The following is a 15,834-nucleotide window of genomic DNA, read 5'->3' as shown; positions in this document are numbered from 1 at the left end:
ACTCCCATAGACTCCCTCGCTTTGCCAAAAGGCAGCCTCCTCCAGGCAGGCTGCCCTGCTTTCCCCTGCACTCTCTGCAGACCTCCCCATCAGAGTGAGTGTCTTCTCCAGCTGCCAGTGCATCGTCCACCCTGCGCTGGGGGCGCCTGCAGAGCAGCGTCCCCAACACCCCTATTTCGCATTGGTCTTTTGCAACCCACAACCCTTCCGTGCTGGTAGGTCATGCGCCGCACTCACTGAAAGAGGCCGGTGTTGGGAGGTCTCGAGCCTCAGGGGCCTCCTCTGCACTCGCTCAGAGCGCTGGACGTCAGCATCTGGCAAGCTCGTTGAAAGAGCAACAAAGACAACAGTCCAGACGTCTTGTGTTGGTCCAACGGCCTCGGGGACCCCGCGCAGGCAGGCCCAGTGGCCCTCCCGCGGCCGGGACCACAGGGGCGGGCGGGGAGGGGCGGGCCCGGGCGCCTCATTAGCATAATATATGCGCGGAAGGCGTTTAGCAGTCAAATATATGCGCATATATCTCCATAGATGATTAGGCTGGCCGGGCACATTCAAAATGGCGGAGCGTGGAGCGAGCGGCAGCGGGAGCAGCGGGGACAGCCTGGACAAGAGCATCACGCTGCCCCCCGACGAGATCTTCCGCAATCTGGAGAACGCCAAGCGCTTCGCCATTGACATAGGTAGCCGCGGACGGGCGCCGGGAGCGGGACGGCGCGCGGCGGGCGTGGGCGCCGGCGGCGGAGCCGGCGGGCCGGGGGCGGTGGCAAGGACGAAGGGCGGGGCGCGGGCCGCCGGCGCGCACAGCCTGTCGGACCTTGTAGTCCTCGGGCCGCCGGCGCCCGCGCTCCCCGCGGCGGCCGGACTACAGCTCCCGGCAGGCGCCGCGCGGCCGGAGCGGGGCACGCCGGGCCTCGTAGTCCAGCGCGGAGAGGCGGGCGGCCCGGCGACCCCTCGGTGGCCCACCTCTGGAGGGTCGGCTGCCGGGCGGGGCCTGTGCGGGCCACGAGTGGGGTCCGGGGCCCGCCTGTGGGGCCGCGCCGAGGGCGGGCGGCGGCCACACCTCGGGCCGCGGGAATCGTCGGTGGGCTGCCCGCCGGGGCCCAGCCCGAAGCCCTCCCGCCGGCACGGCCTCAGCTCCTGGACGGCTGGCCTGCGGCGGGAGTTGGGAGGCCCTGGACGAGGATGTGGGGCCCGCGCTGGCACCCTTCAGGATCCCCCTGTGCCGCGCGGCCCGCAGGGTGCCCCCAGGGCCCCACCCAGCCTGCCGACCTGCCCGCCCCAGGCCCGCCCCAGGCCCTCAGCCCACTCCGGCGCGGGAACCTCCCCGCTGCCCCCTTTCACAGAGAAGGACGCGGAGGGCAGAGGCAGCCAAGCAGTGTAAGGTCACCAGCTGTAAGGGCCAGGTGGGCCTGGAATCTGGGCGGGCTGGGCCCTCGGCCCTCTGCCCCTGACCACACGGGGCCTGAGGCCTTGTCCTACTGTCCGCCGCCGGGGCCTCCCGCAGCAGGCCAGCGGCCTCACACAGCTCTCCCCTGCTGGGGCTCAGTATCTCTGCTGGGGCTCTGTATGCTGGTCCTGCCAGCAGCCAAGTGTGGGCGCTCATGCCTGGTACCAGCAGGGCGGCCCTGGCCACTTGTAAGACGCCTGACCTGTTGAAAGTGGACAGGTGTGCCTCTCTCCTCTAGTTGGGATGTCCCAGGGAGACCCGGACTGACCCCTTGGAGCTGTTGGCCTGTGATGCGTGGGCCACGCCCCTGTTCATGAGGATGGCTTTGATGTGTGGGGCTTGGGTGGGGGAAGGCGTCCTCTGGAGAGGTAGGAGCCCTGACAGTGGGAAGGTGGGCTGGCTCCTGCGTTCTCACCTTGCAGACTGCTGCGGTGTCAGGGGCGGTGCTTCAGAGCACTGACCTGGTGGCAGGTATGAACACCCCGCGAGGGGTGTGGGACCTGATCAGACTTGTGCCTGGCTGCATGTTTGCAGCCAACCGTAAGCTTGGAGGCCCCGCTTAGGGGGTCATCTGCAGCCAGACCTCCCCCAGGGCCCTGCTGTGCCTGCTTTCTGAGACAGGCCCATTTGATGTGGTAGCAGCCCGGTCAGGGGTGTGCTCCGAGAGCCCTGAGAGCCCAGACGTCCAGACGTCATGCTGCACTCACAACCAGGGGTCTGCTCCATGGGAGGGAGTTGGAACTTAGTGTTTCCGAAGTGCAGCTGAAAATTGGCTTGCCATGGGGTTGACCTGAGAGGTCCTGTGTGGCCCCGGGGGCGGGGGGCCAGCTTGTAGCCACAGAGCTCCGGCAGTCCCGGAGGCATGCCCTGGCTCCATGGGGTCCTGGGGCAGCCTGTCTTCCAGCGTGAGTCCAGGTGGGGTTTCCGGGGAAAAGGACACTTGGAGGGATATTTTTAGTGTCAATATTCATTTCCTCTCTTTGAAAGTTCCCCCGGCTCTGGGTCCCATGTCTGCGTATCCCCATAGGACAACTTCATTGTTACTAAGCACAGACCTCGTGTTAGGTTCATGTGGCTGGTGGGAGGTCACAGCCTGGGTATAGGTCCTCCAACTTGGATCCTCCAGCCAGTGTGCTTGTCAACAGTTTGCTTTCAAAACAGGCTTCTCCCATTTCCCCTTCCCTCAGCCAAGCCTCTTGATCCAGGGAAGCTCAGCTGCTCTACGTTCTTGGCAGGCCTGTTCGTCTCTCGGACACTCACGTCAGCTGAGTGGATTCCCCGCTTTGAAAGCATCAGGGACATTTTCTCTATCAACACATAATGGAAGCTGACCTGACTTCGGGTTTCCACAGGGCAGGGACATGCACTGGGGTTTCCTTGTGCCTTGGTACCCAAGGTGGAAGGACAGGCAGAGATGGTGGAAGAGAGGATGACCCGATGCCCAGCCCCTGAGGGTCTGGATGAACCCGGGAGGTCTTGGCTTGGGTGCTGGAGGACTGACACAGGCAGCTGATCAGTCAGGGTGCTCCTGGCCCTGGACCAGGGAAGCTTTGCTCTCCTCATCCCACCCTGATTAGCACAGGACTGCATTCACCAGCCTGGTCACTGCACTTGTTAGATGTGATGTACTGGGGCTTGTGGCCAGGGACTAGATGGGCAGTCACTAAGTCTTAGGGATCCTGAGAACTGATGAGCTCCCTGCTGTCTTCTAGAACCCGCTGTCCTGCTCTGAGCTCACCCTGGTTCAGGCTGACCACCCCACTTTGCACGTCCCCACTCACTTCCCAGACCCTTGTCTCTTCCCTCTTCTGGGGGTACAGGCTGCTGGGCATTGCCCCATGTGGGATGCACGGTATGGGGCACGCAGACACGAAGTCACCTCCCATGGCAGCCCCCACAGCTCTCCACACCTCGTATTTAGGTTGTGATTTAAAGCTCTCAAAAAGAAATGCAACCTGAAACTGGATCTCTCTGACCTGGGAATTTGTTATGATAACTTTTGAAAAGTTTCTCAAAGTGTATCTTCATCCCTTTGCGTTGCCTGCCTTTTTAGGAAACAGTTAACTCACAGAGCGAAGGACGCTCCAGGCCAGGCCGGGGTTGGGGGAAGGGAGGAGGGATAAGGAGGCTTAAGACCTGAGTTCTGCCTCTAAAGCCCAGGGTCTAGGAATGAGAGTAAGCCTGTGCCGGGGTGAACTGACCAGGGCTCGCCAAGGGCAGGTCTCGGCTGTCCTGGGAGGCCCTGTCCACACTGCGGGCCGGTGGCTCCGGCGGGTAGGCTCGAACGCTTGCTCTCAGCCTCAGGCTTCTGTTACCTGGATGAGCTTCAGCCCTCAGATGTTTTTTTGCCTGGAGTGTTTCTCTTATATCCCCTTGGGATTGTGTCACAGAGCAGCTGTCAAGAGATTAGCTTCTGTCTCCCCCTCAAATAGGGCTCTGTCTCACCTGGCCGGCCCACAAGAACCGGCTTGGTTTCAGAGCTGTCCTGTGGCGCCAAGCCTTCTGCTCCTCCTCGTCCCCGCCATCGAGGGCCGTCCTGCACGGGTTTACCTGCCGCCTCCATCTGTAGATCTGAAAGTGACTGCTCGGAATGTCTTTTTAACTGGCCTTGAAATGTGTTTTGGGCAAATGAAGGCCTCTCCTGCTCCTTGATGCTGAGCTTCCCAGGGTGTCCCAGGGCTAGCCTGGGGTAGGAGACCCTGCTGCCCTGTGTGGCCTCCCAGCCCAGAGCTGTGAGAGGGTAGACTGTTAGAGCATTCTGGGGAAGGCCCCCTCTTTCTGCCTGTCCACACTTGGAGAATACTCCTTTTATCGCTTCCTTCTTGTTACCACAGATAGTCAGGTATGCTTGTCAATGAAACTGGCATTTTCCAGTTTTTTTCTTTGGGTAATTTTCAAGATCAAAGTTTGAAACAGAATTTTTCTGAATCACTAATGATCGCTGAGACCTCCTGGAAACAGGATGCTTTTCTTTCTCCTCTAGGACTTGATGCGGAGGGGAAACGGACAGTCTCAAGCCCGGTTTGGTCCGGGACCTGAGATGGCACAGGCTTTCTCAGAGACAGCAGTGTTTGGGCCTCACTGTTGGTTCCTTTCCTCTGGTTGGCACCCCGCAGAGTTTTAAGTCCAAGTAACACCAAGCACCTTATGCACAGGACCCAGCCTGGCAGAGGAGACTGTGTGGGCAGATGAGCCTCGGTCCCTCACCCTGGCCAGCTCCTGAATTTGCTCTGTCTGTGTCTCCCCCCAGGGGGTTCACTGACCAAGCTGGCCTATTACTCCACTGTGCAGCACAAAGTTGCCAGAGTGCGGTCCTTTGACTACTCCGGCAAGGTAAGTTGCCTAGCAGGCTGGGTTGGCAGGTGAGGGGGTGCCCCAGGCCACACAATGCTCTCATTTCCTGTTTGCCCCCCCTCTGCTGCTCACCCACATCGGCTTAGCTTCCTGGACGTTCCTAGTACTGAAATCCTTCCGTGCTGCCTGGCTCAGGCCCCTTCTCTTCAGGACCCTGGCAGGAGCACCCACACCGGCTCCCTCCCCACCCCTCCCACCTGAACTTGGCACTGAGAGTTGTGCCCATTTCGGGGCCCTCATCTCCACATCTTTCCCTCCCTATGGGCAGCACACACAGACCCTCACCCTATATCCCCAGGACGCAGAGCAGGACCACGAGCCGCCCTACGAGATCTCTGTCCAGGAGGAGGTTACTGCCAGGCTGCACTTTGTCAAGTTCGAGAACACCTACATAGAAGCCTGCCTGGACTTCATCAAAGACCACCTCGTTAACACTGAGACAAAAGTCATCCAGGCAACCGGGGGCGGGGCATACAAATTCAAGGACCTCATAGAAGAGAAGCTACGGCTGAGGTCAGTAGGGGCCATGGGGGCTGCAGGGCACAGAGCCACTGGCCTTGGTTCTTGGCTGGGGCTCCCACACCCACCCTGGGGCTAGACTCTGGCTGGGCTGGCAGGAGGCTTCTAGTGGCCGAACCATAGGCAGGGCTGGGGGAGCAAGGAGGGAAGGGCACCCTGCTCCTGCAGCAGTGCTCCCCTGTGCTTTTGGAGCGGAGGTTCTGACGGGGTGGCCTGCATGGAGACTGAGGTCAGGGCCGTTTGTACCGTCGCAGAGTGCTGGGTCTCACGGTGCACACAACTGGCCCGCCAGAAGCCATGTGCAGGGCCAAAGGGAGGGGGACGGTGTGAGGGGCTGTGTTTGAGGCTGCGTGTGCCTGTCCAAGTCAGAAGCTGAGCTCGGCCAGGGCAAGGGGGCAGTGATCCGGGAGAGTCCCTGGTGCATGAGCCGTTGGAGCCACCGTACAGTGGCAGAGGGCCCTTCTGTGGCCCATGGCGTTTTCAGTGGCCAGGCTCCATCCTTTGTAGAGTGGACAAGGAGGACGTGATGACTTGCTTGATCAAAGGCTGCAACTTTGTGCTGAAAAACATCCCACACGAGGCCTTCGTGTATCAGAAAGATTCCGACCCTGAGTTCAAATTCCAGACCAATCACCCCAACATCTTCCCGTATCTGTTGGTCAACATCGGTTCTGGAGTTTCTATCGTGAAGGTGAGGCGTGCTTCGCGGGGCGGTGCGTGGGGACTGGGCAGCAATCGCTGGGGCGCCTGCCATGTTGGAGCAGGCTGGGCAACCCCCTCTGGCTCTGGGGATCACGGGCACGCGGCTACCTGGAGGGCGCTGGTGCAGGCTGTTGGGGGAAGGCGGGAGGCCCAGACTTGGCCTTCAGGAGTGGTGTCACCCATGTCTGGGGACCTGTCATCTGGGCCCACTCACTCACTCAGCTGCGCTTGCACTTCCAGGTGGAGACAGAGGACAGATTTGAGTGGATCGGTGGCAGCTCCATCGGCGGTGGCACCTTCTGGGGCCTTGGGGCTCTGCTCACCAAAACAAAGGTATCCCAGGCTACAGAGAGTCACTCCTAATTTTGCACTGAGTCCCGTGTCCCAGACTTTTCCCAGGAGAGGGTTGTGACCGTGGGGCCCAAGGTGGCAGTGGTTTCCTGGTCACTGCAGGATGGTTGTGAGAACAGCCAGTCTGCCCGGGGGATGTCTGTGGAGCCCTGCCTCCCTCTCCCCACCTTTGGTCTGATGACACAGGAGCACCTTTCAGCCTGGCACACTGCCTGCCCCTCCACGTGGGCTCGGTTTCGGGAACCCCAGCAGCCCCCACACCGCACGCACCTCCGTCTGCCCTGTCCCCACAGAAGTTCGATGAGCTACTGCACCTGGCCTCCAAGGGCCAGCACGCCAATGTGGACATGCTGGTGCAGGACGTGTACGGTGGGGCCCACCAGACCCTGGGGCTGAGCGGCAACCTCATCGCCAGTAGCTTTGGGAAGTCGGCCACCGCCGACAGAGGTACCGGGCCCCTGCCGATGCCCTCCGTGCGCTGGCTCCCCGTCATGGGCCCGGCCCCCCAGCAGCACCCTGCCTCTGCCCCTTCCCAGAGTTCTCCAAGGAGGACATGGCCAAGAGCCTGCTGCACATGATCAGCAATGACATTGGGCAGCTCGCCTGCCTCTACGCAAAGCTACACTGTTTGGACAGGGTGTACTTCGGCGGCTTCTTCATCCGGGGCCACCCGGTCACCATGCGCACCATCACCTACAGCATTAACTTCTTCTCCAAGGTACTGGAGTGCCACTTCCTCCCCCTCCGGCACCCCGGGCTTCCCTCTTCCCAGATCCTTGGCGTGGGCACCAGTGTCCTTGATGCCTGCCAATGGAGAGGTGCAGGGGGGCCCAGGGCAGGCAGCCCAGCAGCAGGGCACCGCGCCCCCGCCTCTCTCCTCTGGCTAGTGCCAACATCCCGTACCCGGGCACCCTGGCCATCTCTGAGTTGGGCATGAGGCCTGTCTCCCACTGTAGATGAGCTGCATGCAAGCGCCGACATGGCTTTCGTTCCACAGGACTGCTCTGAGCTGGGCCTGCAGATGGGCTCACAGCATCTGCCAAGTGGGGTGATAGGGGGGTGTTAGTTTTGTGGAAGAAGTTCTTTACACTCAGATTTCTGCAAATGTCAAGCTTTTAAGTTCTGCACTGAATGCAGTTTGTCTGACCAATGTGTGGCAGAGGTTTTCAGGAAGTCTCTGCTGCATAGAGAGGGGCCACCTGGGTCAAGTTGGTTTAAAACCGCCCAGACTTCCCTCGTGTGATGGTGAGGCCAGCTCAGGTGGGGTCTTGCTGTGGCAGGGGGAAGTCCAGGCACTGTTCTTGAGACACGAAGGCTACCTGGGAGCCATCGGAGCATTTCTCAAAGGAGCGGAGCAAGACAGTGAGTAGAGCAACCATGGTGATGGCCTGTGGTCACGTCGGGGCAACACAGGGTATGTGCAGTGACAGGTGTGGAGCAAGCTACCAGGCCTCAGAGGCTGTGGGAGCAGGTCTCCCTCTGGAATCCAGGGCCTGAGTGGCATGTGCTGGACACGCTGGGCCCTTCATAGCAGTGGCCGGGGTTGGGGGCGGGCGGCTAGCCCTCTGCGGCAGTTCCTCTGAGGGGTCATCTGTGTGCCATGTGACCAACCCCAGGGGGTATCTAGCTCATGGGTGACCAGGGCTCCAGGCAGGGGCCAGGGTGGGTGGCCCTCCTCCACCTCCCTCCTGCCTCCTTACCGTCAGACAAGCTCTGACTTTTTGGTAGCCTGCCCTCTTTGAAGGATGCTTGAGAGGTGTGATTGGGAGAGGCAGGGAAGGCTGTTCTAAGAAGCTTGGGAAGGTCCCTGTAATCATTTTATGAGGTCTCGGTGCTGGTGAGAGCACACAGTGCCATAGCACGACCCCCAGGCTCCCCCAGGGGCTGTGGGGACCTTCAGCGGTGGTCGGGCCGTCCTGGGGTGAGGGCACAGTGTGGTAGCCCTGGGGTGACACCCAATTCTCCCCACTCTAGACCCTAACCAGTACAGCTGGGGAGAGAACTACGCAGGCAGCTCCGGGCTGATGAGCTCATCCCCAGAGCTCTGCCCGACACAGCGGGCGAGGAGTGGCACCGTAAGTGTGGGGTCCTTTGGGTCTGGTTCCAAGATTCCCTCTCCTGGGGCAGACTGGCCGCTGACCAGCTGTGGACATTGGGGCAAAAGAGAGGCACGGGCATTTGCTTCCCTCCTCAGGGCCTTAGCATTTCTGTGTTTTCCAAATGTTCTGCTGGAGCCCCAAGACCATACCATCCAGCCCCTACGTATGCAGGGAGAATATGGAATGTGCTTCCCCAGGATTGTGGCACCAGTGACAGCAGAATCAAGGTTAAAACCCAGAGCTGCAGGCACCAACCCAGGCCCCTTCTCTCAGACCACGTTCTCTGCCTGATGGTTTCAAACCATACAGGACAGTCTGCAGTCTCGGGAGGTTTCCTGCCCGGTCCTCTATCTCCAGCTGGGGAGACACCCACGTGACTGGGCAGGGGTCCTCCAGCCTGCTGAGTGGGCAGAGAGAGGTTCTCTGGCCAGGCCTAGTGTCAGCCAGAAGCAAGATGCTGCCACCATAGCTCATCCTGGGGGATCATGAGCTTCTTGAGATCATCCCCCAAGTGGTGTGTTACTCCTGTCAGTCACTGGGTACTTAGCAGAACTCAGGCACCAGGCTGGAGAACCAGCTGGACGAATCGAAGTGACTAGTTGGGCACACAAGTTAAAACGCCGCCTTCGGAACCGGCCTGCTGGCTCTTCGGACACAGCTGATTTTCAGTTGTGGACACAGATTCTCTTCCTAGTTGGCATAAGCATCGCAGGAATGTGTGTGATATAATCGTGACTTCCCAGGAGGGAAAGCATCCCCCTACATCCCCACACCTCGGGCCTGGCTGGAGCACGTGACTGGCACACGATGGGCCTCTGTATCTGTGATTTCTGGGGGAGCAGTGTGGATTCTAGTCTTAGGACTCCTGAAGCCAAATGGATACGTGAGCAAGAGACGTGTGTATCAGAGCTGATGCTCAGCACCACACACACCTCCTGCGCTGGGTCTCTGCGTAGCCTGCACGCTTCACAGAGGGGTGGGTGGAGCCTACCCAAGGAACAGCTATGGTTTGAACTCCTACTTGTCAAGACAGCAGGGGAGCCCCTGAAGACCAGGCCAGGGCCCCAGAGATGGAAAACCATCCACTTCCCTTCATCGCCTGGTGATATACCAGCCATTTCGTTGCTGACCTTCCTGTGATTCAGGAGCATCCAGAAGCCGGTTTGTCTCCTTGTGGTGGCTCCTCTTGTGCAGACGCCGAGGCGCAGAGCTCACCTGCTCCTCACCCTCATAGCTTGCCAGTCAGTAGGCCATCGGCAGACAAGGGACGATTGTAGGAGTGCAGTGGATGCTTCTCCAGAGAGCAGGGGGAGGGCTGCCAGGCACGTGCAGAGTTCAGGTGTGCGCACACACTGGCTTCGGTCTTATTGGAAACGCCAAACCGCCAGCTGGTTGAGCAACCACACCTTTAGAACTGCTGGAGGGCATACTTGTCGCCGGCAGCCACCAGTCACACATCGGCCATGAGGGGACCCTAGGCCCCTCCATGAGGCCAAGAGAGCTGGTTTCAGACACAGGCTGTGTGCTGGGCACCCGTGCTGTGGGGAGCAAGGAGCTGGTGGAAGCCTGGACTGCCTGCCCCATGGGCTCCCCGTAGCCTTGCCAAGGGCCTGGTATACCAGGGGGTCACAGAATAAGGGCCTACTGGGCCGTGAGTGGGGACCACACCTGTGGAGCCTTGAGTGGCAGAAATGGGGAGTGAAAGCATGACCACACCCTGGTGCAGGAGCCCCCAGCTGTGGGGACCACTCTAGTGCAGGAAAAGCAACAGAGCCACTGGGAGGAGGTGGCCTCTGTGGGTTTGGGCAGACCCGGGAAGAGCGGGCTTGTCCCCTGAGGCCGCAGCACTACCATGGGTCCTGGCCAATCCCACAAAGGGGCTGGCTCTAGGCCTCAAAGGACCACCCGCTGATGCATGCACCATCTCTCATCTCTCATCCCAGTTTGACCTGCTGGAAATGGACCGGCTGGAGCGGCCGCTAGTCAACCTGCCCCTCCTTCTGGACCCGTCTTCCTACGTGCCCGACACGGTTGACCTGACGGACGACGCTCTGGCCCGCAAGTACTGGCTCACCTGCTTCGAGGAGGCCCTGGATGGGGTGAGGGCTCGGGGCGGGCCAGGTGCCCCTGGGGACGAGACATGGGCTCCCGAGGAGCAAGCGACAGGTGTGCGGAAGGAGAACGGGGGCTCCGGTGGCCGTGGCATCCATGTTTGAGTTTGGGGGTGATTTCTGTTAACCAGGGAAAAACATGCCTCCCAGGGGTTTGTTGGGTCCTCACATTTCTCACCAGCACACCAAATGACAGAGCTTCAAAAGCACATGGTGTGTATGGGCTCAGGGCCAGTAGCAGTTGGACTCCAGGCTCTGGTCTGGCTCAGGCCTTCTTGGCCCTCTGGGAACACACATGTCCCAGCCTCTCTGGCCCCCAGGCTCTATCCTCAGCCTGAGGGCTCCCAGCCCCGCACCCCGCGCAGCCTCCAAATATGGTCCCAAGCCACCTGTCCCCTACCAGTGTGGCAGGAGCCCATCCTGGGCAGTGTGGCCCCAAGCTTCAGTGGAGGGCTAGTGGCCACCCCATTCCCACCCCGCGGGGCAAAGCCCCCAGGAGACCGATCACCAGTGGCCATGTGCCTGTACATGGGGATGTGCTCTCACCATGGCCCTGGCTGAGTGAAAGCCGGGGCTGTTCTGACCACCCTGTGCTCGGCAGGTGGTGAAGCGTGCAGTGGCCAGCCAGCCGGGCTCAGTGGATGCTGCCGAGAGGGCGGAGAAGTTCCGGCAGAAGTACTGGAGCAAGCTGCAGACCCTGCGGCACCAGCCTTTGTGAGTGTCCTGCTGCCCCTGGCCCAGGACCGGCATGGAACCAGCTGGGTGGTGCGGGCAGCAGCCTTGTGAGTCAGGAGGTCTACCGTGGGCAGCCCAAGGGGCAGCCTCTGGAGGAGAAGGCACATTCCCGCCTGTGGGCTGGGCTTCCAATGGCCTGTCCTTGGGCTACCACTTGCCTCTGTACCTGCCTCTGCCCACACCTACTCTCTTGGTTTCTTTGACCCTCCCACTGGCAGCTGAGCACCAGGAAAATGCCTTCCATGGCAGGGGCATGATGGGCACTGTGCTAGGCCATCGACCCACCAAGCTCCTTTCTCCTGCTTCTTCCCAGTGCTTACGGGACCCTGACCGTGCGCAGCCTTTTGGACACAAGGGAGCACTGTTTGAATGAGTTCAACTTCCCAGACCCCTACTCCAAAGTGAGTGCCACCTTCCCATGCAGGGTTGGCACCTGCGAGGGGGGCACGGGTAGCAGGGAACAGGCAGGGCCTAGCCCACCTCGTGGGAGTGTGGGGTGGCTTCTTGGTTGGCAGCGCCAGCTACGGAGCTGAGGATTGGAGGGTCGCCTGTCTCTGGTTGGGTGAGGTCTGCTGACCATCACAGAGTTGGCATTTGTAGACATCAGTCCTGCCCTGAAAGGCAACACGCCAGCCAGAGCCTGGCAGGTGGCCTAGAGGTGCCACCCTCCTCCATGGGCCATTCTGCCCAGGAGGCTGTGTGCTGGGGCATGACAGCCAGGGGCTCAAAGCCAGCGCTGCCCACCAGTTCCTGCCACCCTGGCCCTCGGATGGGGCGTCTGGGGATGGGGCACCAGGCGCCTGGGTGGTCTGAGTCATCCTTCGCGGCCCTTCTCTGCCCAGCCCAGGCCCACAGCACAGCCATACTGGGCCCAAAGCCCTGCTGAGCCTCACGCGCCTCGGTGCGGGTCAAGCGTGCATGAGCCTGGATGCCGCTGACTCCTGCCTGCGGCTGCACTCTTCCAAATCAGCAGATGTTACCATCTTGGTTTGCTAGAGCTCCTGTGACAGTGCGCTGGGCCTTCTGTCCCCCCCAGAGCGGGTTCTTGGTGATCTCCGCAGTGTCTGCAGCAGGGCGCCCTCCCTCTGCCCTGGCTGCCAAGGGCCTGGGGACGCAAGCTTCCTCCCTGACCAACTCTCGCCTCTCCCCACAGGTCAAGCAGAAGGAAAACGGGGTCGCGCTAAAGTGCTTCCCGAGGGTGATCCGCTGTCTGGACGCCTTGGGCTGGGAGGAGAGGCAGCTGGCCCTGGTGAAAGGTTTGCTGGCGGGGAACGTCTTCGACTGGGGAGCGAAAGCTGTCTCTGAGTAGGTGCCCGCTGCCTTCACGGCCTCTCCACGCTTCAGCCCTGCCCCTGCCTGCTCTTCCCGGCGTGAGCCCAGGACCACAGCCATCCTGTCCCCCTCGACCACGTGTGGTGCCCCAGCCCCGCCCCAAAGAGGTGGCAGTGGGGAGACGGGGTCCCAGCACACTGGGTGTTGCTTGGGGCCCGTCAAGAGCAGGCAGACAGAGGGCTGGGGTGTGGATTTGGGGGCTGATATTTTCAGAGGTAGAAATCCAAACCCAGGGTTTGCATGTTAGAGTGGGAATCAGACAATACTTAGCGTTTGAAATTGGGAGAAGGAGCCTGCAGACTCAAGTGGGGATACATGCCTCAGCCTCCCTGAGCACCTGTGCCTGGGCTGTCAGTCTGGGGGCGCTGAGGGTTTCCTGGGGCTCTGAGGGAGTGGCACCACCAACCCAGCCCTGGGCCCTGCCAGCTGGCCTGCCCACCACAGAGCAGGGCCTCTCCCTTTGCAGGACACTATCCCCTACCTGGTGTCCTGTCTTTGGCCCTTGCTGGGTCCAGCCAGGGCATCCTCTCCAACGTGGAGTAAAGCCACTCCCCCCATCACTCGTCCCTTTAGGTGGCGTGTTGGGGCGTGTGTGGGGTGAAGCTGGGGCCTGGCACTGACCCAGGGCTTTACTGGAGGCTGCCACGCACTCAGGACCCTCCGTCCCGCCCCCTACCCCGGTCCCATAGTACATGCGTGTTCTAGAGCACCCCAGACCCCCTGCTCTGGGGCATGTGAGCACTGCCAGCCAGTGGCAGGCAACCTCCCCACTCTGGATCCTAACACACCCGTCCACTTTGGGAGATGCTTCCTCTGGGCTCTACAGTGAATGCTGTGAGCTAAAGTTTGAGGGTTTCCATGACTTATTTTCTTCCCCATGCAGCGTCCTCGAGTCTGATCCCCAGTTTGGCTTTGAGGAGGCAAAGATGAAGCTGCAAGGTAGGGATGCCCAGGGCTCCCCACCTGCACCAGAGCCCCCACCCTGCAGGGGGGGGTGTCACAAGGGGGGCAGCTGCAGGAGGGGACCATGCTGCGGGGCAGTGTGGCTAACCGTGTCCGTGTCCCACAGAGCGGCCGTGGCTCGTGGACTCCTATAGCAAGTGGCTTCAGAGACTGAAGGTACACACCGAGGTCCCCACCTCTGTCCTGGGGCCAGTCCATGCTCTCCAGGCCTGGGAGGCAGGGAGGGCTGCGGGAAGTGGCACGGGGCTGCCCCAGGGCGAGGTGCCAAGGGCCCCCAGGAGTCTCACGCTGCAGCTCTGAGCTCACTGCCCCCTGCTCCAGCCTGACTCTTGCAGGCTCTACCAGTTAGGTCAGTGGCCGTGGCTCAGAGGTCGTTGGGGCCACGGTTCTGGAAGAGGCACAGGCGCCCTCCCCCCCGGCACCCCAGCGCCCGCGGGAGCCAGCAGCCCTCAGCCTCAGCCTGCGGGGAGTGTGGAGTGCGGAGGTGTCTGCAACGCTTGGACGCGCCTGTTCCCAACTGAACGTCCTGGTTTTGTCTTACAGGGGCCCCCTCACAAATGTGCCTTAATTTTCGCAGATAACAGTGGAATAGACGTCATTTTGGGAGTCTTCCCCTTTGTCAGGGAGCTTCTCTCTAGAGGGACGGAGGTGAGCGTCCAGGCCGCGGCGGGACCCCTGCCCTGGGCCCTCCACTTGCAGTGGGGTTGGCGCCGTCGTGGCCTCTGTGTGGGGCAGGTAGGTGCGGGTGAGGCTTGTTATGCCACGGACCTTGGGTCAGCCTGACTGCAGTGTTCTGGGGCCGTCTTCATCCCGACCCAGGATCTGGCCCCCCTGGAGGCCACTAAGCAGTGAGAGGTCATCGGGTGTCCTGCTTCTCAGCCGGCAGCGCTGGGTGGGCGGGCAAGTAAACACTGGCTTGGTGCCGGGCTGTGGCCAAGGTCCCTACAGAGTTGGGGGCATCCCGCTACAGGTCATCCTGGCGTGCAACTCAGGACCCGCCTTGAATGACGTGACCTACTGCGAGTCCCTCATTGTGGCTGAGCGCATCGCAGCCATGGACCCTGTTGTTCAGTAAGTGGCCAGGTACCGGGGGCTGGGGGAGCCCCGCATGGAGAAGTACAGGCATGGTGGGAGTCCCCTGGGTACCAGCTCACGGGCACCAACCGACCCCCTATGCTTGGCAGCTCAGCACTCAGAGAGGAGAGGCTGTTGCTGATGCAGACGGGCTCCAGCTCCCCGTGTCTGGACCTCAGGTACCCCAAGACACCTGCACGCACGCCTGGGCCCCCAGTACGTGTTCGGGCAGCTGAAGGCCACAGCCCTTTGGTGGGGTGTGCCTCATCTGGGAGGAGACAGACGGCTCAAACGATGGAGTCACCACACTGGGGATCCTAGAGCGTGAGAGCCTGGCCATTGACCACTGGCCTGCAGCTGGGACAGTTCTTGAGCCAACCTCTTCCCTTCCTCGGGCCCACCATTAACCAACCAAGAACAGGGAGTTCACCTCCTTGAAAGGAGGAAGAACCTTTAGGGTCCCACGTGGAGAAGCGTGGTCAGGCCCGGATTGCAAAGGGCCCGCTTTCTAGCAACAGACCCGAGGGCCGTGCTTTGAGCCAAGGGCTGGGGGCCCCAGGCATCCTTGCCAGGCACTGCCCTTGTGAGGAGGCAGGGCGTGGAGTCCACCTGGGGCGGGGCCAGGGGGGCAGCTGCATTCAGGGTGAGGTCCCGCCTGCCTGCTCACCGCCCCCTTCCTTCCTGAAGCCGCCTGGACAAGGGCCTGGCCGTGCTGGTTCGGGAGCGAGGTGCAGACCTGGTGGTCATCGAGGGCATGGGCCGCGCTGTCCATACCAACTACTATGCGGCCCTGCGCTGTGAGAGCCTCAAGCTGGCTGTCATCAAGAACTCCTGGCTGGCTGAGCGGCTGGGTGGCCGGCTCTTCAGCGTCATCTTCAAGTACGAGGTTCCGGCTGAGTGAGGTGCCTGCCCTGCCAGACTGTTCCGCTCGTCGCTTGTCAGGAATGTATTTCGACTGCAACAGGGAAACCAAGTTCAAATCAGAGTATTTATGTCGCGCGCCTATGACTCCGGGCAGGTGCGCCCAGGTGTGAGCATGGCGCTTGTGGCGTTGGGGTTTCTGTGATGCTGCCGTGTTCGTGGTGGGAGACGCGACTTTTGTCCAGTGAGACATTCGTATTGGAATATATTTAACTGTGAAATAATC

The 15,834-nt window shown here is 61.1% G+C and overlaps 1 protein-coding gene and 1 long non-coding RNA gene across 2 annotated transcripts in view; one reads left to right on the top strand and one right to left on the bottom strand.

The window, feature by feature from the left end:
- LOC119876304 overlaps positions 1-718 on the bottom strand; it is a 17,838-nt gene extending 17,120 nt beyond the window's left edge. Inside the window, exon 1 of the long non-coding RNA XR_005359798.1 lies at positions 238-718. This is a non-coding gene — a long non-coding RNA (uncharacterized LOC119876304). The remainder of the gene's footprint in view (positions 1-237) is intronic.
- On the top strand, positions 519-15,834 carry PANK4 (pantothenate kinase 4 (inactive)). Its single transcript, XM_038537703.1, has 19 exons — positions 519-680; positions 4,698-4,780; positions 5,100-5,314; positions 5,828-6,011; positions 6,263-6,355; positions 6,667-6,820; positions 6,910-7,091; positions 7,654-7,735; positions 8,348-8,448; positions 10,416-10,571; positions 11,185-11,297; positions 11,632-11,719; positions 12,472-12,623; positions 13,534-13,589; positions 13,720-13,769; positions 14,157-14,261; positions 14,584-14,684; positions 14,798-14,866; positions 15,375-15,834. The coding sequence occupies exons 1-19, from the start codon at positions 557-559 to the stop codon at positions 15,586-15,588; spliced, it is 2,322 nt and encodes a 773-aa protein (XP_038393631.1). The 5' UTR covers positions 519-556; the 3' UTR covers positions 15,589-15,834.

The sequence above is a fragment of the Canis lupus genome, chromosome 5 (genome assembly GCF_011100685.1).
Source record: "Canis lupus familiaris isolate Mischka breed German Shepherd chromosome 5, alternate assembly UU_Cfam_GSD_1.0, whole genome shotgun sequence".
Classification (NCBI taxonomy): Eukaryota; Metazoa; Chordata; class Mammalia; order Carnivora; family Canidae; genus Canis; species Canis lupus.
This window is presented reverse-complemented; position numbering and strand designations above follow the sequence as displayed.

Excerpts from the sequence above, each read along its gene's own strand:
- PANK4 (XM_038537703.1), top strand. The coding sequence starts at position 557 with ATGGCGGAGCGTGGAGCGAGCGGCAGCGGGAGCAGCGGGGACAGCCTG. Across the intron at positions 681-4,697 it reads GCGCTTCGCCATTGACATAG|GGGGTTCACTGACCAAGCTG; the intron begins GTAGCCGCGGAC and ends GTCTCCCCCCAG. Across the intron at positions 11,298-11,631 it reads ACCCTGCGGCACCAGCCTTT|TGCTTACGGGACCCTGACCG; the intron begins GTGAGTGTCCTG and ends GCTTCTTCCCAG.